The sequence below is a fragment of the Pogonomyrmex barbatus genome, unplaced genomic scaffold (assembly GCF_055798465.1).
Source record: "Pogonomyrmex barbatus isolate J1 unplaced genomic scaffold, ASM5579846v1 scaffold7, whole genome shotgun sequence".
Classification (NCBI taxonomy): domain Eukaryota; kingdom Metazoa; phylum Arthropoda; class Insecta; order Hymenoptera; family Formicidae; genus Pogonomyrmex; species Pogonomyrmex barbatus.
Genome location: NW_028297171.1, coordinates 3,169,569 through 3,191,692, shown reverse-complemented (window position 1 = coordinate 3,191,692; position 22,124 = coordinate 3,169,569). Strand labels below are relative to the sequence as shown.

The 22,124-nt window shown below is 32.4% G+C and overlaps 4 protein-coding genes and 1 non-coding gene across 5 annotated transcripts; 2 read left to right on the top strand and 3 right to left on the bottom strand.

Moving 5' to 3' along the window:
• Nucleotides 1-19: 19 nt before the first annotated feature.
• On the bottom strand, nucleotides 20-11,152 carry LOC105433117 (putative inorganic phosphate cotransporter). The gene is made up of 7 exons (XM_011648251.2): nucleotides 10,666-11,152; nucleotides 6,571-6,704; nucleotides 4,604-4,904; nucleotides 3,804-4,057; nucleotides 3,357-3,506; nucleotides 1,513-1,887; nucleotides 20-1,062 (listed from the first exon to the last, which is right to left on the bottom strand). Exons 1-7 carry the CDS (start codon nucleotides 10,754-10,756, stop codon nucleotides 901-903), a joined length of 1,467 nt encoding a protein of 488 aa, XP_011646553.2. The 5' UTR covers nucleotides 10,757-11,152; the 3' UTR covers nucleotides 20-900.
• A 157-nt stretch (nucleotides 11,153-11,309) lies between these two features.
• On the bottom strand, nucleotides 11,310-18,051 carry glu (structural maintenance of chromosomes 4-like protein gluon). The gene is made up of 8 exons (XM_011648248.3): nucleotides 17,788-18,051; nucleotides 17,491-17,682; nucleotides 17,201-17,377; nucleotides 16,542-16,834; nucleotides 16,147-16,426; nucleotides 15,420-16,016; nucleotides 12,701-15,141; nucleotides 11,310-12,096 (listed from the first exon to the last, which is right to left on the bottom strand). Exons 1-8 carry the CDS (start codon nucleotides 18,049-18,051, stop codon nucleotides 11,958-11,960), a joined length of 4,383 nt encoding a protein of 1,460 aa, XP_011646550.2. The 3' UTR covers nucleotides 11,310-11,957.
• A 530-nt stretch (nucleotides 18,052-18,581) lies between these two features.
• On the top strand, nucleotides 18,582-20,563 carry crcp (CGRP receptor component). The gene is made up of 5 exons (XM_011648249.3): nucleotides 18,582-18,722; nucleotides 19,358-19,535; nucleotides 19,768-19,899; nucleotides 19,962-20,229; nucleotides 20,346-20,563. The coding sequence occupies exons 3-5, from the start codon at nucleotides 19,892-19,894 to the stop codon at nucleotides 20,451-20,453; spliced, it is 384 nt and encodes a 127-aa protein (XP_011646551.1). The 5' UTR covers nucleotides 18,582-18,722; nucleotides 19,358-19,535; nucleotides 19,768-19,891; the 3' UTR covers nucleotides 20,454-20,563.
• Nucleotides 18,930-19,001, top strand: TRNAW-CCA (transfer RNA tryptophan (anticodon CCA)). Its single transcript has one exon. It is a non-coding gene; the product is annotated as a tRNA-Trp (tRNA).
• On the bottom strand, nucleotides 20,484-21,958 carry DENR (density-regulated protein). Its single transcript, XM_011648250.3, has 5 exons — nucleotides 21,644-21,958; nucleotides 21,167-21,251; nucleotides 20,917-21,099; nucleotides 20,701-20,840; nucleotides 20,484-20,620 (listed from the first exon to the last, which is right to left on the bottom strand). Exons 1-5 carry the CDS (start codon nucleotides 21,743-21,745, stop codon nucleotides 20,576-20,578), a joined length of 555 nt encoding a protein of 184 aa, XP_011646552.1. The 5' UTR covers nucleotides 21,746-21,958; the 3' UTR covers nucleotides 20,484-20,575.
• Between the last annotated feature and the right edge of the window lie 166 nt (nucleotides 21,959-22,124).

Below are 22,124 nucleotides of genomic sequence, written 5' to 3'. Positions count from 1 at the left end.
TAACTAAAACAAAGATAAATTAATTAATATATCTTCATATTTATATTGTTCTAAATATACTTAATTACATTCATTTACAGTATTAAACACAGGTAGAAACCTGTGTCCTAATAAATATGTATCAAATATTACAATAATTACTACATAAATATTTTTACAATTTATTAACATGGATGTTTGTTTTACAATAAATTTTTAGTTACTTTTGTTTATCTCGATAAATATATTTAGAAACAATTTTCTATATATATGTATTTACAGTATATTTTTTTCATGATAAGTTTCTATATATATCTTATAATAAATTTTTCCATAATCGATTTCCAGATATTTCTTTTATAATCAATTTAATGATTGTTTTAATAATTTTATTCATAGAAATATACTTAAGACAAATTGGTTTCAATGTTCCAAATAAAAATTTTATTTAATATCTTATTTTTTCTGAGATAATCTTTTAAAAACTATCGGGCACAATTTTAAAACCTGTATATTGTATTACGTACATAGGTAGTACATGTGCGACAGTAAGTTCAAACCTAAATAAAAAATAAAAATTTGTTCTTATATAATAAATGTGAGTAAAAATCTGTTTTATAAGTTCAACTTATTCATCAGTTTAACAATTATGATGGCGTTGGTGAATATAAGGAATGGACAGTGAATATATTTATATATATATATATATATATATATATAAAATCATAAGATTACATTATACTTTGTAACGAAATAATGATATATACAGCTGTTTTTGTGAATGATAAATAATAACTTCGTGACTGATCGATAATTTCGATTATTCGGAAGTTCACTCCTAACAAATTGGTTTAAATCACATGTTACAAAGGTCCCATAGTAAGTTTCCTAAGAACATATCAAAGTTGAATTTATTAAGTTTCAAGTCTGCGTTTCTTCTTTGTCTCCTTTCCGTTTCAGCCGTTCTTCTGGATCATTCCACCATTGCATCTCGCCTTTGCCAAATATCACAAACACTAAGTTACCCAGAAAATAGATTATCGCCGAGACGTAGAACACAATGTTCCATTGATACACGCTACTCTGAAAAGCGAGAAAGTTATCTCTCGATAACTATTTCATTGTTCTCGAAGCGATTAAGTAAGTTTATTAAGAATAAACAAGTATATGGAAAAAAAATAATCTTATTGAAATATCTCAAAATTTGAAAATACAAATCTGAAAATAGATTTATTAAACCGTGAAAATTATTATGCAGAGCTACTATAAATTTTTGTATATTCTAACAAACATTTTGTCTTACATAATAATTTTGACGACTCCATAAAATTATTTTCAGATCTATTTGTAATTAAATTTCAAAGTACTGCAGCAAAAAAAGCTATTGTTCCCATGTAGGAAGCTTAAGAAACAGATATACGCATACACAAATAAAAGGCAATAAATAAATTAGTTAGAAATAATATTTAGAAATAAATATTTAGAAATAGATTGCTAGGTTGTTTGCAGATATTTTATACAGAAAATGATTACCTCGTCACTGACAATCACGCCGCATATTAGCGGTGCGATGATGGAGGTAATAGTAGCGGCGCAGTTGGTGATGGACATCATAGTACCGGCGAAATTTGGACTGAGATCAATATGATTGATTTGGAAGCCACATAAAGACCCAGCGTTTAAACCTACTGCGATAACGAGGATGATAATAGCCCAAGTGTAATCATCAGTGGGTACTACACCCATACACGCCAGGGCGATGGCTGGACCCCAATGGGCCACCGAATTGGAGATTTTTCTGACCACCCCTCTGGACGCACCTTTCTTCAGAGCAAAATCAGATAGCCAGCTCATGGGAAAACTAAGAATCCACATCATCAAGTATGGCAAAGCGGAAAATCCACCGCTCTGTAAAAAGAAAAGTATTTTATTAATTGATTAATTAATTGATTATTTTTTATTAATTAAAGAAGAAATAATTCTATCAAAGTAAATAAATTTGCATAAATTATTAATAAATGACACAATAATATATATAATTGTATGAACTATATCGAAAATAATCCTACTATTTTATACCAAATGTTTCTTATTCAGCAATGTAACTATCACAATATATGCTTATATTATTGAGTAGAAAATTATAATATTAATGTAATGTTTCTCTGACGAAAATATTTTGTTCTAAAATTTTTTCTCATCTGACTCCATTTTATTATCATTTAAAAATTTTTTATTATTTTTCAATAGTAGCCCAAACAGTACAAAGTTGCGCGACTATTAGTCGACTATAAGGCAGAAGAACTCGACTTTAGTTAGACTAAATGTCAACTTATAGCCGACTAATAATCGACAAATGTCCCAACTATAGTCGGTTACAAGTCAGTCGACATATCAGTCGACTTAACGTCGACTTTATGACAACTAAGTCGACATTTTTTACACCCTCCCTTCTTATTCAGGGGCTCGAGCCATGCTTGATGCAATCTCTCCTGCCCCGCACCAAGAGGATTATTTATATTGTATTTTGCCAGGAGGATGTCATCGCTGCAGTCCGACCTGCATCCATCATCTCTCTGGAGTACCAGTCGTGGGGATTCGAGAGAATATACATGTATATATGTATATTGTGATATATGTATATATGTGTATCATTGTATTGTTGACGTGTTATTTAAACACGTGTTATTTGCGATAAATATCATCACATGCCTCTGTAGTCGAAAGGATAAGATGCCTGTCTGGAAAGCAGGAGATCCTGACTGAGATGGTATTTTTTCACAAAATAATTACGAGTTTTCACGACTGGTTCATGATCAGGCCCCGCCGTGACGCACACCTTCCTTTCTTATTTGGATTATGGCGACTTTTACGGCTAACTTTTACAGAAAAGTCGACTTTAGTCGACTAAAAAAAGTCAACAATTAGTCGGCAAATAATTATGTGCTGTGTTGAATATTAACCTTTTTTATATTTTGCAATATTATATTTAATTTTATAAGAAAAATTAACATTTCATTTTTAAGTATATTCAGTAATTTTTGAATACCTTCATTTCTCTAATTTTATGATGTTTTATCATATTTATTCTTAAAGAACTTAATATAATAGTTAATACTTATAAATTTTTTATAAGTATTATATATAAGTAATACTATAATAATACTATTAAAATATAAGGAAAATTAAAAAAACTGTTAAAATTTTTTGAAATATTATACATTGTGAAATTTATTCAAAATTGCATAGATTTTTAGAATTTTAGATGAAATAATAATGAAATAAGACCAATTGAAGAAAAATTTCAGCAAAATATTTCCATCAGAATTGTGTTTACTGGATTTTCTTTCCATTTTATTAAATTGTTTATTGCTTACTGCTTCGACTTTGAAATTTAACACCCCTGTCATATAACTTGGTATCTCCGTCAATAGAGTCCAGTATCCCCAATTTTGACCACAGTGAACTATTATGAGAGCCCACATAGGTACCGACGTGAAGATCTCCTTCCATGGTGTTTGCATTTTCTAAAAGGTACAAAATCATCCTAAACGTAAATATCTTGTATTATTTTTATTATATGTGCAATCTTAATGAATTATTTTATATATATATATATATATATATATATATATATATATATATAAAATTTAAAAAACTTGTTGTCTTGCAATAGTTTGTTATAATAATTTATAAGAAATATGTTTAAAATATGTTTAAACTAGAAAAACATATACGAAAATGAGGTATATATGTAACAAAATCATTAATTAATTAAGTTACTAAAATATATGATAATGGATTTAGTAATGTTTCGTTCTTACCTGTTCGACGTCATCGCCTGTTGTTTTGGTTGTTTTCAAACTGTCTTCTATATATGATTTTTCTTCCTGAGAAATGCTGCGATGTTCGGAGGGCGAGTCTGCTCCGAAATAAAGAAACACTATGCTCCAGATGATCGCTAATGCACCAAATATATAAAAGATACTGGGCCAACCTGCATTCGATGCAGCGAGAACACCAGCAATTGGCATAGTGACTACTGTGCCAAATTGGGCACCCGCATAAGCGAATGTTCCTAAGGTACAAAATAGATTATTTAATTGCGAAAACATACCATCATAATTAATTACAATTATGCTAAGCGAAGCATTAAATCGTTTCTATTTCTTATGTTAAATTTTACTTGTTTATCAATAATTTTTTAAAATCTCTGCTAGTATAAAGAAAGAGGGAGAAGGAGAGAAAAATGCAAATCTAAATCTGAATTCTAATAAATTATATTTAATTTTAGATAAATAGGAAATAAAATAAAAACATAAACATGATATCTCTGTCAAAAACTTAACGAAATTACTAATCTGAATTAAAATTAAATAAACAATTATTAATTAATAAAATTAATTTTCTCGATGAAATGTTCGAATAAAACCTTTGTAATTTCTTTAGTCCATTGTTATTTTTTAAATTTAAAATGCATATGTATAATAAATCGGTAATTTTTACGTCAAATATTTTAATTTTTTTTATATATAAATATTTTTATATTTTCTCATAATACAGTCTGCGGTCGATTGCTCTCTGATTGAAACGTATCGGGCGCGAGTTCTGAATCTATTCTCACCCAGTCGTGCTCTTTCAGAGGGTGGCGCCCACTTTGAAAGGAGTGTTTGGATGCAAGGTAATAGGCAAGCCTGAGTGAGACCCATGCCCACCCTGCAAACCAGAACAGCTGCCAAACCCCATTGATGGGCGACAATCGGCGTTAAAACCTTGAAAACCCCGCAGAGCAGCATCCCGATGGCAAGGAGCTTCTGACCGCTCCAGACACTGGCGATGTAGCCGCTCGGCACCTGCGTTATTACATAGCCCCAGAAAAATGAGCTGAGCACCAGGTCCTTCTCCTTTTTAGTCCAGTCGAAATCCTGACGATGTAATCAGTGATTTTTTTTTTTAATAATTTTAGATTTTGATACCTAAAGAAAATTTAACAATTTATGGATGATGTTATGTAATTTTCAATAGAAAAATTATTTTAGATCTGAAATAACTTTTAAAATTATTATATAATACATATATAACTTGTGAACGCATGTCTTCTATAATAAAGAAGAGAGGTATTTAAATTAATTTTGAAATTAATTATTTTACGATGTATATTATTTGAATTATTTCTATTTATTTATATATAAAGACATACACAGAAAAAATTAGTCTTAAATCTAATAAGATTAATTCTATGAAATATTCTCGCAATTATATATAAGCAAGAATATTATAATCTTCATATAATTATTATTTTTAATTATTTTTAGTTTTGAATTAAACAAAAGTAATACTTGCATCAATATAAATTCAATCAAGACTAAAATTTGCTAAAAAAGTTATAACATTCTTGTTTGTATAAGAGAATATTTGTCTTGATTTAAGACTAATCTTTTTTCTCTGATCTATATAGACATATATTATGTTATGTTTCTACTTAATTGTTTGTAATTAAAAACATTATAATTTCATATATTTATTGAAATTTCTTAAGCTGTTAATTAAATATCAATAATTGTCATCTGCACGCAGTCCTGATCTTTCTTAATTTTGTAGCATAAGCACGAATTCAAGAGTGATAATGTGAGATAAATCCGCGAAGATTATCGCAACAGTCGGGAAAACAATGATGGCGATTACAGTCTGACAATTCATTGTCTGTCGATAGTTATTATTGGCCTTGCAAAAACAACGATAGCCGTTATCTGCACACGAGATCCGTGCAAAAAATCGCGCAAGGGACTGAATGTATCAGTCAAGAGTGAATGTATCAGCCTTGCTGTTCTACGACGGGTCAACGGGGAAAAGAGTCAAGACACTCGTCGGCGGAGATTTATCTAATTATTATGATTAATCTGGCGCGCGAAAGGGAAAAGTACGCCATCGCGACCCCCGATGCACTTTACTTCCCCGATTATGCGAGGAAATTTTCCTTTCCCCGTCATAGATTCCACTGCTGGTGACGGCGCGATCGCGAATCTATGAGATAATATGACCGGTAAAAACCGATCTATCGACGTAAGCAGTTACGCACGATCGGGCAAATTTAATAATTCAACAACTTCAGTTGCGGACGACTCGATATAACAGTTTACAACGATAACAAATTGAATACGAGGTCCGATATTGTGAATTTTCTAATAAAATGTTTAAAAAGAAATGTTTTTAAGAGATATATAAAAAATATTCCATCTGTGAAGTATTCGATCAAATTTAGAAATCTCTCAACGTGTAGATATGGAAAATTACATTACAGAGATTTGTAGCATTATTTTAAATTAATATTACAAAACCGTGAGAAAAATGTGAGATGCAGGATAGCAATTCAACCGTATGAAATACAAAAGGAATTACGAGCATTATTGCATATACAGGGTTTTCCTGAGCGGCAAGTAATGAGTTCATCGTCAAGCGTTTTATCATTATATAACGTAGCGTACCCGGTATGTCTATCTGACAATCGTTAGAACGTAATCTCGAGTATTTCAAATTGTTCGAGCGCCGGTTTCCAATCGATAAAAAGATAGATACGGTTACGTAATTTACCTCGATAATCGGATTTGCGGTGCTCGCGTTTGCCATCGGTACCACGGCCACTGACATTCCAACCCTGAGACTGTAGCCAATGGTCATACCGAGGAATAACAATAGCGCCTGTAGATGCCTGATGCCGAAGATACCTGCGAAAAGGCCATTTCTTTATTCCAAAAAAAAAAATTAAATAAGCTAAAATTATTATTTGTAAAACTTTCGAGAATTTTGTTATTCAATTGCCTATATTTGATAAAATTATTATTATTATATTATAAGCTGTATGCGGAAAGAAAGCTTTTGTTAAAATATCTAAAGGTTTGGCAAGATATAAATCTAAAAACAATTTTATGAGCTTCATCAAAATTATTATGTAGGATAATAATATTGCAAAATTGTTGACATTTTAGCAATTTGAATGTTCCACATAATTATTTTAATGGCCCAACGAAATCATTTTCAGATCTAGACAAATCTTTAGATTTTAAATATGCTACAGCCTCTTTCCGTATAGAAGCGTTAAGAATCTCTCACAATTTTTAAAGATTTTATTATATTAAAAACAAAATGTAATGTATACTCGACGCTTATCGTTTACATGTTTCATTTGGATCTCTCTCTCTCTAAAATTCAAGAATTTTCGGCGAACAAAGAAAAGCTGATCGATCTAAAACAAATCATTTGAATATCGAATTTTAATCGGATTTTAATCGGAATTTTAATCGGAAAAATACCTCATCATAGCATTAAGATTAATTTCAGATCAAGATTAATCTCGTGTGTTAGCAATAGTTAAATAAGCGACGACAAGGTTATTCGAAGAAATGATAAGCGAATATAAAATTATATATGTAGCCTTGGAAAATCATTAAAAATTGCATAATAAAATGTTAATTAAAATGTTAATTATAGTGGTAGATTATAATTAATGATAATGACAAAACACAGATAAATGCAAAGTTGTATAATAATAACAGGAAATAATGATATGATATATGGCATATAATAATAATAAAAGAGATATTTACCCATCTAGTGAAAGATGAACGCGTTTTCGACTTAAAACTAAACTTTGATTTGAAAAAGAAAATTGAATTTTGAAATTTATTTCAAAAAGGTATTTCTTTGCTGAAGGAATATCCGATAAATATATCGGATTAATATATATAATATATATAATACATACAATATATAGTATATAATAGTATATAATATATATAGTATAGTATATAATAGTATATAATAGTATATAATAGTATATAATATAGTATAGTATATAATATATAATACATACATATATAATATATATAATTACTGAGTCATATTTCGCATATGTAGTTAATAATAATTATAGCAACTATCTATGTTAATCCTATGCGATAATAAACGACAAAATCCGATTAGCTTTATTGCACGTATACACGACGCGAAAGCGAGTTTCGCTCGCTCCACGTGCTTCAGAAAAACAAACAATGGACTGAAAAACAAACGTACTTCCGCAGCAGGTCGTCGATGTTAACAGAAGTAATTTCTGATAAAATGAAACAATTTACAAATCCAATTTACATATCTTTTCGATCTAAAAGTGAAAATCAATCTGCATCAAAATCAATTAAAAACTTCAATCAATTACTTAATATAAGTGATAAGATATCAATTTGCTGAGATTATTCTTTAATTAATAAATTGATTTCCTATAAAAATTTTTATTTTATAAATCGATTCAAGTTTCAGGTTTCTTTACGAGTGTTGCGACTTAGGTAACAATTGAAATTCCTGCATATTAATTTTCGGCTACAAAGTCATTACAAATCATCGCGTAATTGTACAGGACACATACAATTATCTAGGTATGTGCCAATGATATATATTACCATTAACATAAGAGGGAGATAATAGCACAAAGAAAGAAAGATAAACAAATAACGTGAAAAAGAAGCATATAAAGTTTCGAATTGATTTCTTCTGATTTTCTGAGAAAAAAGAGAACGATATCAAATTTTGAAAAATTACAAATTTACATCGTATAATATAAAAAGTATTAGTTGCTCGATGTAGAAATTATTTTGAAATTTATTGTTATTATAAATTTTATATACACTTTATTAATATTATAAATGCAATATGTAATTATTCCGAGATCCGATATATTTGCCATTGAGTTGTTTTAAATTTCATCAAGCAGAATATTCGATAATACAAGGAAATAAAAATAAAAGATTTTCACGAAAATTTTAAGTCTAATGTATTATCAACATGAGTAAGCGATGTGTTTTTTAGAAATAAAATATGCGATAGTAGTCAGAACCAAGTCACGTGTATTAAAAAAATATTAGTTGTTAGATCGATCGATAGATTAAATTTCATTCCAACGAAATTAGATGATAACGAGTCGATATAGCTTGTAATCTGAATGAGCTTCGATAAGATGTAAGAATAATTGCAACATAGATAAGCAACGGTGATTTACGGTGAATGCGGTTTAATGAAAATGTATAAATAATATAATATACACAAATATATATATTTTTAATACTCATTAATTTCAATGAAAATAATGCACAGCGAAATTTATGAATCTGTGATCCATCGATCACGCGCGCGATCCTCACTTTTGGATCATCGACGATCCAAAAGCAACTCACTACGAATATCGAGAGCACGTTCGCGATGAATCGCTTTTTATTGCGGGTGAAATGAAGCGAGCCTACAACTCGCGCGTCTGATAATTTCAGATAAAATAAACCAAACGATAAACAAGAGTTATCGAATTCAAGCTAGAAAAACATTTTCGAACATCCTTCGTGGGTGATGACAAAATTAAGAGACATAATCGCGTCAATTATTCGAAGATTAGAAAAATTGTATCTCAGCAATTTTTACATTTCTCTTCGCTTTATTACATAAATATTATTGTTCATTAATTTTCTCTAACAGTGTCGTTAATAACGTTCTAATTACTTTTTAATTTTTCGGATTATTATCGACATTATTATCGCGCTATTATTTCATTTTTTTTTTTTTTAGGAATGTCTTCATGGAACGGATCATTCACTAAAGATACTTTGTATGATAAATAAAATAAATTTATTTTTTAAGAATTTTCTTTATAGCTAAGCTTCCGAATATAATTAACTGATATATTAGCTATTCGAGCTAATTATTTATTTGCATATTTTTTACACAAGTATTGGCTCTTTATGTTGAAAAAAAGTATATTTCGTTACGCTATCTCCAAGGTGATCTTGGTTAAGTTTAACAACGCAATTGTACATTGTATCGTACGCGAAATGCTTTCGCACTTTACCGCGGCATCTTTTCCGGAAGAAATTGCACGTAATTGCGATGAAAAAAGAATGGATTCGCAAAATTATTCTATATACTTGCATAAAGGATCGCTTCGTATGAAAATGTATAATTTAAGTAATAAACCGCTCTTTATCTTCTGATTGCACCAATTTTTTAATGCACTTTTGTAAATTGTTGTAAGAAAAGTTTGTAATTTGCAATTTTATTTTGGTCACTCTTCACGATTATTAGTCCAACACTAACAAGTGGTACGTATCGCGATTGGTTTAATGAAATAAATGATGCACTTTAATTATTACACTAGATATTTTTAAATCACAAATTTGCAAATTTGTCCTATTATAAAATAGAAATTTAAACACAATGCTGCAAGTGCTCTCCTATGCAGGAGAAACACGTTTTAGGATTCGACGAAATTTTCAATGAAATTTTCAACAATCCACTCGGATAATTCAAAATGATTAAAATTTATAGCTTGTAATTTAATTTCGAATATGTATTTATATATTACACAGATTTTCACTACTCTTCATCAAAGCCCTTCATTGAATGTTTGTTAACATGTCGATCAAATGCATATTTTTTTCCCTTTTTAAATTTATATTTTACAGAAAAATAAAAGATTTTTATGCTACCTCACTGCTAAGCATATAATTTACTTTTCTTTTTCAAAATTTAGCAATCAGGAACAATATAGATTCAAGAAATCCTCAAAACAAATTCCTCTAATTACAAATCGCAGTTTCTTAGTCGCCGATAATCCTTGTTCGAATATTAAATTCGAGTATCCACTTTTCTTACAGCTCTGTTGTAAGATCGGAGACGTCACAGTGGGACGACGCGACGTTTTCTCGACGACGTCGGCGTCGTCCTCTTTTCGGATAGCCGTCATTTCGCGCGCCACGTCTCCTCGCACTTCATTAAAATCCTTATCTCGCTCGTTGTAGCATACTTATACATCCCTTCCTCCTCAGTTACGCTTCTGCTCCCTCTCTCCATCGTCGCCGTCGACGTCATCGTCGCGCTGTCATCGTCACCATTCGATAGACAATTTATCTGATTTCCTTAACTCTTCGCGCGGATTGAAATACCGCCGTCTAAAATCGCGACTTGAATCTTTTTCAGGAGAAACACTACTCGTGAGAGTACAAAACAAATCTGAAAGATCGAGGCCGTTTCGTGGCGAGGCGAACGCAACTAGCCTTGAGACACTTTTCCGGCTTTTCGAGTGCACCGCTCAACGTCGGTCATTCGTCTATATTAGCATAATCGCAGTTACTTCGGGTAGACATCGAGAAACCGACCAGTCGACAAACACACGTGAATAATCCTTATTAAAAAATAATTATTTTCTAATAATGAGGAAATAACTATATGATAAAGACAGATAAGGACGTGCGTAGGATTGTTCGATAGATAATAAAATTAAGTATGAAGTATTTCAGTTCTTGTTCTAATAGTAATTATGTTTTAATATAACTTTAGCGACATGTACAAATGTATAAAAATATTGCTATTTGCATTCTTTATGCAATAGCTCTATTCCTCTCTATTCAATTTCTATTCCTCTTAACTGAACTAAGTTGTATTAATTATATTCAAAATAATGTATACATAATGCATATATTCAAGCATCAGAATGAAAAGAAAAAAAAGATACAATGTGACAAAAAAAAAATACAGAAAGCACAGTTAAAAGGATTAGATCTTACTCCGTTACGGAAGCGTCATTTTCAATATTTTACATTTACGCAAAAATATTAAATCATAAAAGAACTGAGAACTTGCATGTGTAACGTTTAAAAATAAAATTATATCAATGATTATCTAATTAATCGTTACATTGTTGCGATATTTTTTTGACATATCAGTCATGATGTGTTATTTCGCATCTTCATCCAAATGGCTCGTTTAAACGGTTATGAAGATGTGTAATAACGTCGCTCCGTAAGCTTCAATTTACGCAGAAATATGTTAACGATATTTATATTTTAGCGATTTATAAGTATTTATACTAGTCTTCGAGCTTTGCGCAATCGTTTTGCACATATGTCCGCTGAAGACAATGATTCTCGAAGCGCGAAGTCGATTGGTCACTTCGCTTTCTGCTTTTTCTTAGCCGGCTCCTTATTAACACTATTTTCATCTGTGTCCATACTCTTTCTCACGATCCTAGCGGAACGACGAGTTGGCACTTGCTCCGGCGTCGTACATACTCTCAATTCTGAACACCTGTAACAATTAATATTAAATAAATTTCAAAAATTTATAATAATAAATAAATCGTCTAAATTTTCTTGTCGCTGCGTAAAATTTTAATGTTTTAATGCCAGCGCAATTGAACGTTTTTATTTTTTTGATTTTATAAAAGTTAATTGTTTTATGTTAAATATTGTAATAAAAAAATTCTCTCTAAAATTCTATTTTTATCAATTTATTAACTTTGAACTTCTTCTCATATTTAATGTAACTTATATATAACGTATAAAGTTATATCAATATAACTTATATGTTATGAAAAATTTTACTCCTATTAAAAAATTATAAATAAAGAATATATATAATTATATGGACTTAAATAAAACGAAAGCTCAACGAAATCGCTCAAGAGAAAATTATTTCATGCAATAATAAATATTCAAGATAATACTCATATCTAATAATCTCTAAAAAAAAAAAAATTCTTTGTCTATTAACTCAATCAATTTATATAATAATAAACAATAATTGATTTTTATCAAGATGTATCATTAATGAATTTATCAAACTACTTTCACAATACAATACATTTACAGCGAAAATCAGGAATAGGAAATTGATAATCTTTAGTACTTACTCTTGTTGATCAATTTTCAGTCGTTTTCCGTTTCGTGTCTTCTTCGCGCTATTTTTCACATTCGTTTCTTTGTCATCTAGCGTATTCTTCACGTTATTATTCTTCGCAAGCGACGTCTCATCCATATTCAATGATATTTTCTTTGCGTTATCGTTTCTTATGGGCGAAATTTCATCCCCGTTTACTGATATATTCTTCGTATTATTATTCTTCGCAGGCGACATTTCTTCTCTGTTCAACGATCTTCTATTTGCGTTTTTATTCTGTGTGTGCGATGTCTCATCTTCGCTCAAAGATGATCTCTTCACATTATTATTTTTCACAGGCGCAGTATTCTCCTTGTGCGAATTCTGCTGAGTACGTTGTGAAGACAATTTCGATTTCTGCGTCGCTTGGGACGCGTATGACTTGGAGGTAAGCTGTGTGGGTGGTACGATACTATTATTCTTGTAAAAATGACTGAGATGGAGAGTCACAGTCTTGGAGCAGTTAAACGTCTTGTAAATACCAACGAGAGAGTCGGCCAATTCGAACATGTTTGAACGTAACGAGATAACTATGAATTGCGCGTTTTTCGTGCGTTCTTTAATATAGTTGCCGACGATGGAGACATTCTTGAAGTCGAGCGCGGCATCGATTTCATCCATAAAGTACAATGGCGTAGGTTTATAATGATGGAGAGCGAAAACCAGTGCCAACGAGCTTAAAGTTTTCTCGCCGCCGCTGAGTTTGTCGATGCTCTTCCATGATTTCTTGGGTGGACGCACGCTGAATACGATACCCTCGCTTAATGGATCCAACGAATCTACCAACTCCAGTTCCGCATCACCACCTAGCGTGATCATTTGATACATTTCCTTCAATTTAGTAGTGATCAAGGTAAAACCATGTAGGAATTCTTGGATCCTGCGTCGTCGGGCGGACTCGTAAATGTCGCGCATCTTGTTGCGTATCGATGTCGTCTCCTCTAATTCGGAAGCACGCTTCATGTACAGCGCGTCTTTCACCTGATAGTCTGCAATAATCTGCATATTGGGTATCTGCTCGGGTAATCTCTTCTTGGCCCTCTGCAAATTCTGCATCACAATCTTCATATCTAATTGATCGACCTCCTCTTCAGTCAGATCTTTAAGTGGCTCTATAGATTCATGCGGAATCGCATGTAACTCCAGTTTCGCTATCCGCCGGTTGTATTCGGGGATCATTAGCTGAAGTTCTTTTAACTGTTTTTTACTTTCGTGTAATTTCTGATCTAGGTCGATCTTCGTTGCCTTCATCTTGTCCTCGCGTGTTTGCAATTCGTTCAACTCATCCTTTAAGGATGCTGTAGAATCATCTCGCTCCTCCAACTTCTCATTGATTTCCTTCAACTTTTCCAGAATTACCTTAGCATGTTCCTCGAGTTCGGATTTTTCTTTTTGAATATCCCTCAGTCTCTGCTCGCAAGTATGCACATCACTCTCCAACGTCTCTATATTTTTCTCCGTCTTTTTAACGTTTCTCTCGGCAGTCTTAATGGCTACCTGAAGACGACATATCTCCGCCTTAGCTTTATCTATCGATTTGGTCAGCTGTGCAATTTTTGCTTGCTGATCCCGCACCTTGCTGCCAGAGATTTCATCTATTTTCTTATTAATACATTCCACCTCTTTTTCTACCGAGGCGGAATTCTCTTCAACTTCTTCCAGGTGCAATTTCGCCGTATCCACCGCTTTTTGTAATTGTGCGACCTTCTTCGGATCTGATACAGAGTTGGCAGCGTGCTTTTCTTGCATTTTGAGTTGTGCCCGCAACGATGGCTCCTGCTCGCTCAGCGCCTGCACTTCGATACCGAATTTCTGTCTATCAACCTTCATATCCCTCAAAGCGATTGACAATACATGAACCTGCTGTTCCAACGGTTGTTGCCTCGCCTTTAGTTTATTGCACTCTTCAAATACAGTATCCAACTGTGATTGCAACTTTTCGATATCAGCGGTTGATGGCTCATTCCTCACCACCTTCTGACCCATTCGACCTCGCAGTACTGTGCGTCCACCACCGCTCATTGTACCCGACAACTCGATTAGTTCACCTTTCAACGTCACCACGCGATAACGCATTCTACCGTAAGCAATGCGTGTCGCCTGATCTAAATCCTTTGCTACCAGAGTGTCTTGCAGACCATAATAGAATGCTAGCAGCACCCGCTCATCCATCACTTTAATCAGATCAAACAATCGAGGCACGTTTTCCGGTGTTTGGATTTTGTGACGAATTTTGTCTTGAAATCGCTGCTGTTTCTCCAGCGCTATAAATGTAGCACGTCCTATATTATGCTCTCGCAAAAAAGTTATGCACGCTTGTGCCGTGGTTACTGTATCTACAACGATATCATCTAACGGACCGCATGCAGTCGACACGGCAACATCATACTGAGCGTTAATGGCACCCAAATCGCCCTGCACAGAAAAAAAAACATGTTATTTCAGGCAAAGAAATCTATCTCTAGGTGTAATAAAAGCGCAATATAATAAGAAATAAAATGTGTTATATGCAACAGTTAATAAATTGAAGCTTTTAACGTGAAAATATGATAAAATATTATAAAGTAATTTATGCAATCCTACATTTGTGTTCAGCAAATTAATATTCTGATTAAATATATCGATTTTATCTTAATAACTAATGCAAGTTTCCTTTTATTATTTTTATTTCAAAAGATCTCCGTGAAGCTCACCAATCTTCCAAGTATTCCAGGTATTCGTCCTTCGCGTTTTTCTCTCATCAATGCATCCAAGATGCGGTTCCGCGATGTACTGGCTTGCATGGCAAAACGTTGCTCCTCATAAGTGATTCGCATCTTTTGCAGTTGAGCAGTCTTTTCCATTTCGAGTGCCTTCACCTCGTTCAGTTCGCTCTGTGCTTGCTCCAAACTATTCTCAGTTGCCGGAATTTTTGTCTCAAACAGTGCCAGCTGTTTCTGTCGCTCCTTGAGAGTACTTACAGTTCTTTCCAAAGATTCACGGAGACTTTCCAATTTCTCTTTCTCGATCTTTTCTACCGATATGTAAAGCTGTAATTCGGACTGAGCGATATCATATGCTGCTTTCGCCTGATCTACATTTTTCCTGAGAGATATCAGTTTTTGCTCCAATTTGGACCGCTCGTTTAATAATGGTTCTGTTTTTTCCCGCAGATTCATCATCAAAGTCGCCAATGAAGCTTCTTCTTTTTCTTTTTTGACCATATTCGTCTCAATTAGATGTTCGCATTCTTCGATATCTTTTGCATTTTTCTCTGGTACCTTCAGCAATTCCTCCAGCTTGTTTTTTTCCTATTATTGTGTATTAATTGCCAAATATATAATTTGATATAAACAAACCTCACAATTATGATACATATAATTTATATGTAGATTCAATGTTATTATAATTTATTATTAATACAGCAAGATGAAAGATTACCGTTTTGGTAGTTGCCATATTAGCTTTTCGTCGCTTATTCGTTTCGACCAGTTCGGCGTGCAATAACTCATCTTGTTTGCGGATTTCGTTAAAGCTCGTCGTGGCTTCATCCTTCTGCTGTTGTAAAACATCCCATTTTTTGTTCTTTTCCTTAATAATCTTGATTTTTTCGTCTTTCTCTTGACGAACATTACTCATCTCATTCGTTAAAGCGGCTTGTTCCTTCTCTAAATTATCATTCGTCGCTACATATTCGGCAAGTTCTTTTATCGCCTCAGATCTGATAGAAATATTTTATGATTTTTAGAATTTTTAATTGTCATAATATTTTTAATATATATTAAATATTTCTTCAAACTGAAATTAAACAATATGAAACTTTATTTCCAACTCACTTTTTACACTGATAAAGTTGATGCTGCAGTTGAGTTATCGCATTTTCTGTTTTTAAGTACTGCACCGCCTCTTGCATAGGTTCCTCCAGGGCTTCTTTCTCCTTTTGTACGACTTTGAGACGATGTAACTTTTCCACTCTAAGTTCCGTTAATTCTTCTATCTTATTCGTTAATTTCTCCAAAGGTTCTTTATAACGAGATGTACCAATAATGTCCTCCAAGAATTCCAACATTCCAGTGTCATTTTCATTTTGAGCTTTTGGCTTCATCAGTGCAATCTGTTCTACTTCACCCTATAAAAAGCATTTTTTATCAATATAAAGTTTAATTTAATTTTGATTTATAAAAGTTTAATTATATATTGGAATTAATTGATATCAATATTTAATGTAGAACTAAAATAATTTAACGTTTCTTTATTTTTTTTAAAAAGAAGGAATATTGAATATTTTATTAGAAGAGAGCTGCATACAAGTTTCACTCGCAAATAATAAAGTCTGCTATTAAATTGTATAAAAAAAAGTAGCCTCATAAAGCTTGAATTTAAAAATTAATTATTAAAAAAATTTAAAAACAAGATTAAATATATATTATAAACTGTATTATAAAAATACAATCTTGAATTTTAATAAAGGAAAACATTCTTTATATAATTCTACCTGCAATATCAAAAAACGATTGTGATCCAAGTCAACTCCATGAAACCTCAAGAGCTTAGCAATCTCTTTAAATTGTACTTTCTTCTTATTAAGTTCATAATATGATGAACTATCCTTAAATGCTGTTCTAGATATAACAAACTCGCTACCAGGAACAATGTCATAATCTTCACCAGGCTTAAAATTAGATAAAAAAATTAACTCATTATCATTACTGGTATTAAATTATCACTTAAATCAATATTAAATTAAATAAAATCAATATTAAATTGTATTGTTGATATTAATACCTTATCGATAATTCTTTGGAAGTAAATAGAGACTGTACAACTATTCAAGTTTGGATGCTCACTGGAATTATGTATTAGAACAGATACCTTCTTCGATCTGATCTTGCTGGCACGATAGCCAAATACAAACAGCATAGAGTCTATTACATTGCTCTTGCCACTACCATTGGGACCCACTATTGCTGAGAAACTCTGGAAAAGAGAGACTAACTTGAAGATTATGCTTATTAGACAGATATGATTATGACAGATTATATGACAGATTATGCTTATTAGACAGATATTCAATATGTTTACCTTCTGAAAGGGTCCGATTACATGCGCACCGGCATAACTCTTAAAATTTTCGTTGACGATCTTGATGATCATGAGTCTAGATCCAGACGTGTCTGTTTCATTGAAGTTCTTCAGTGGCGGTGGTATATATATCTCGTCATCCACCCTCAGACCACCTTCCTCGTCCATATCATATCCATGATCCTGCGTGTCGACCTCCATGTCGCGTTCATCGGAGATATTCTTCTCCTGGGTGTCATTAGCCATCTCGGTATTAGCTTCCATAGCTCACAATCGTTCGTTCCGCGTCACGAGGTTAGCTTGCTGATAGCAACATTGCCGGTCAACATAGGCCGGATCTATCACGTAACGCTCGTGTTATCGGCACGCGACATTCGGCACTCGGCGAGATGTGTTGATTCTCAAGCGAAATAAGCCGCGAACGAGACTATTGAGTTGAGCATCCGCGTTCGCAGACTTCTGATTTCCCGCGCGAACCTCGTAAACGAAATCACCGAGCTACAATGTGAAATAACCTCACTTCTGCAAACCCCGATCGCATTTCTCGCTGCGCGATGCTAATGTACCGTCGAACGCTGTGGATCACTCGGAATTGCTGTGAACAAATTACGCAGACGATAACGATCGCGATCACAATCACGCTCGGGTATTTTCAATGCCCGCCATAGCGTCGACGTCCATCACGCGTCACGAATTCAAAATCCCGCCGGACCAACGGAATCATCCGAACGATCGAGCTCGTATCACTCGACGATTCCCGATCACGCGCGAAATTCACCTGACACAAACGAATCCCCGTCGCCCGTAGAATCGCGTGCTTTCAAGCTTATTCTACTTGCTCCGCCGTGATGTGAAATCGTCTGAAATTGGAATGAATAACGTCCAGCACAATCAAATGAGCAAAATGGCGGCAAAACAAGCACAACGGATACACCGTGCGTACTGGAACTTTTTCTCTTATTCCAAGACAATCCCGCTCGTCGACGAGAATAGGTCTTGAATTTTTCGAAAAAAGACGAGAAATAAATGAAAAATTACTTGAATAATTTTTCGTACAATGGAGATAGCACATAATAAATATTTTAACAAGCTATTACATTCAATGGGCTGAAGTGAGCGCAATCTGAGTGCCTTTGTCGTAAGACTCCGTGGCGCAACGGTAGCGCGTCTGACTCCAGATCAGAAGGTTGCGTGTTCAAATCACGTCGGGGTCAAGAATTTTTTTTTCTTTTTAAAAAAGTTTTTTTGACAATTTTAAGTTTTGTAAAGCGATCATCAGTTATAAATCAAATTCTAATTTCGATTCTCATTAGGAGATGACGCATAATCGCTGTACTAACCCTGATACATTTATTAAGAAAGAAAAATGGTACAAAAAGAAAAAGTATTGTAACTAAATATTGTAATTAAGTATTTTACGAAAATGGGTGCTACCCAAATCATAAATAATTATAAATAAAATCATAAATAATCATAATAATCATTTAATAAGATAAATAATCATAATAATCATTTTCCATAATTTTAAAATTGTATAATAAATATCTGTATCTTATAATTTCTGTTTTAGTCTTTCACTTCACCGGCAACACTTTTGTAGCGTTACTTCGCTATTAATGGATGTAAACATGGCGAAAGCGTGTCAAAAGCGTGAAAAACAGTCTAACTAATTCTATAAGCAAGAATAGCAAAACGTGGCAATTGCTTTAAGTTCGTAAAGTTAATAATCTTAAACGTGTCGAATTTTCGTAAGTAAAGAATTAGCATATTTTACATATTTTAAAATGTGATTTATTAAGCAATATAAATCGTAACCTCAAAATTAAAACATTGGTTGAAAAAATGATCTTATATATATATATATATATATATATATATATTTAAATTAATTTTAATTAAAAAACTTATATGTTTATAATTTAAGATTTTATCTGGTGAAAAACATTAAAATAGAAAATAACAGATGTTATTTTTTTCTAGGAGTAGAAGTGTGTGGAGATACTTATATCTACATTATCCAAGGAAGATTAAAAAAAGACATTTGACTGACTCACAATTATTTAAATGATTATCATAAAATTCCTTTTAAAATAAAATATACAATATGAAAGTGTAAGTTATTAAATTTGCTTTATTCATGAGAACAGTTATGCATTATGATATTGATATTTCAGTATAAAAGGAAATTGGAATACCCTTTTGAGCAATTATGAAGTTTTGGATATCTTACAAAATACAAAGTCTTACAAGAAACAGAAAATGAATCAGCTTGCTACTATCACTTATCAAACAATCAAATATTTAGAAGATACACCATGTAAGAAGCAGAATCCTGAGAAAATACGAGAGTTCCTAAAAGCGATGGAGCCCATCAAATTGACAAAAGCTGAAAAGCTTATGCTTCTCAATCTTTGCCCTACTACGCCACTCGAGATACAACTGGTATGATTTTTTTCTTTTCTATGGGCAGTTTAATTATATTAAAAAATAGAGAATTTTATCAGATCTGAATGATTTTCAATCAACGATACAGATCCATTAAAATAATCTCTTTATAGATGGTGGAAGAAAGCGAGGAACGACTATCGGAGGAAGAGGTGGAAACTGTGCTTCGAATTGTTGCAGATGTGCGAGGGGATGAGCAAGACGTAGAACAAGAGACCTAATCTTAGACTATAAAAAATAACTTGTGTAAATATATTTTACGTATGTACATTTTATTTATAATGAAACATGACTGGAAATTGTATAATTAAATTACTGTATGTGCGCAATATGAATAGCCTTATTATCTCTTTTGATCCCCAAGATCATCTATAGAGTCTTCATCAATCTGAAAGAGAAATAGGCAGAATTTTTCATTGAAAATTTTTTTTATTTAATATTTTTCTTTTTTTTTTCAGCATAACTTACTTGTGGCCATTTCTCAGGTATCACTTCGAATAAATCATCCTTGACATCTCCTTGTATAACAATTTCATCATCTCCAGTTACACTAGATCCACAGGCAAACTTACTACCGAAAAATTTCGCTGCTACCTTCAAATCAATATCTGCAGAGAATTAATGCGTTTTTAGAATTTTATTGATTTTATAATTTGTTTAGAATATATCATTTTAATGTGTTACCAAAAGTACTGAGGCCAGTCACAACTGTGACGGATTTCTTTTTTCCTCTGGGTGCCCTGGAAACAGTCACCAACCGTGGTATATCTTCCTTCTTCTTGGTTTTCAACATACCTTTACCACCACGTTTCTGTCGTTTCTTCTCGTCCTCTCCTGTGCCAACTTCAGCAGAGCCATCTTCTGTAGCTGTAGAAAACATAACTTATCAGTTACAATCTTAATTATCTTCCGTTTACCGTTTTTCATTAATTACCTAATTTTATCTTCTCAAATTCAGTAGGCAAATTCCTTTCCAGCCATTGTTTGCATTTGTCATATTCTGGATAGTATTCACAGTACTACAAATCAATCAAATCATCAGATTCTAACCAGAGTCAATACTTTTTTTATTGATTAATTCTATTAATTCTATTAACCATACGAGTTTATAAAAAATTTTTTTCTTAACACAATAACAAGCATTTTATAGATTAGATGCTAAAAATTAAACTAACTTTCAAATTTATATAATATATTAGGATATATTAGGAATAAGTTAATAAAATTTATAAAGTTAATAAAAAAAACATAAAAAGAAACAAAATCATTTAAGTTACAGTAAATTTGTTCTGGAAAAAAGAAAAACTTAATGATATAATGATAGATCCTTTTTAATTGAACTTCTTGTACCATTTATTTTTTCTCTTTTTTTCTATAATGCAGATCGATATAAAAGCGGATTATGATTTACCTCGATCGGTAGCGAACAATTTCCGCAATATTGGACCCGAATAGGATAAGTGACATTAGGATCCGGTCCCAATCGAAACTCCGGTTGCTCCTCCGCTGACATCTTTGTGGCGTCTAACCTTACTCACAGTCTAGTCGGGAAAAATCTCAAGGACAAAATCGTTTCGAAAATTTTTCTTCGTGCCACGCCAATTCTTTTAGGAATGTAATGTTTTTTTTTCACATGTACATACAAACACTATCGACAAATGTACTGCACCACCCGCACCATTAGGTTAGAACATCTGCCAGGAACGTAGAGCCTAAGATCGATTTTTAAAATCTAGTAATATCGAAAGTGATTTTCGATCTTTGCTTAAAGCCTATCTATAGCCAATAATACACAATACAATTTTTCGTCTTAGACCACGCCATTGTCTATTAATGTAAATTAACTTACTTAATCTTGATTTAATTTATTTTTTATCTTTTTCTAATTTAGA

Coding starts and splice junctions, on each gene's coding strand:
- crcp (XM_011648249.3), top strand. Junction 20,230..20,345: donor CGCCACTCGAGATACAACTG/GTATGATTTTTT, acceptor ATCTCTTTATAG/ATGGTGGAAGAAAGCGAGGA.
- LOC105433117 (XM_011648251.2), bottom strand. CDS start 10,756: ATGACGGCTATCCGAAAAGAGGACGACGCCGACGTCGTCGAGAAAACG. Junction 6,705..10,665: donor TCCGATCTTACAACAGAGCT/GTAAGAAAAGTG, acceptor GCCTTTTCGCAG/GTATCTTCGGCATCAGGCAT. Junction 3,507..3,803: donor CAGGCGATGACGTCGAACAG/GTAAGAACGAAA, acceptor TGTACCTTTTAG/AAAATGCAAACACCATGGAA.
- DENR (XM_011648250.3), bottom strand. CDS start 21,745: ATGTCAGCGGAGGAGCAACCGGAGTTTCGATTGGGACCGGATCCTAAT. Junction 21,252..21,643: donor ATTGTTCGCTACCGATCGAG/GTAAATCATAAT, acceptor ATTGATTTGTAG/TACTGTGAATACTATCCAGA. Junction 20,841..20,916: donor GACTGGCCTCAGTACTTTTG/GTAACACATTAA, acceptor AATTCTCTGCAG/ATATTGATTTGAAGGTAGCA.
- glu (XM_011648248.3), bottom strand. CDS start 18,051: ATGGAAGCTAATACCGAGATGGCTAATGACACCCAGGAGAAGAATATC. Junction 16,835..17,200: donor ATCGTTTTTTGATATTGCAG/GTAGAATTATAT, acceptor TGCTTTTTATAG/GGTGAAGTAGAACAGATTGC. Junction 16,017..16,146: donor ATATGGCAACTACCAAAACG/GTAATCTTTCAT, acceptor ACACAATAATAG/GAAAAAAACAAGCTGGAGGA.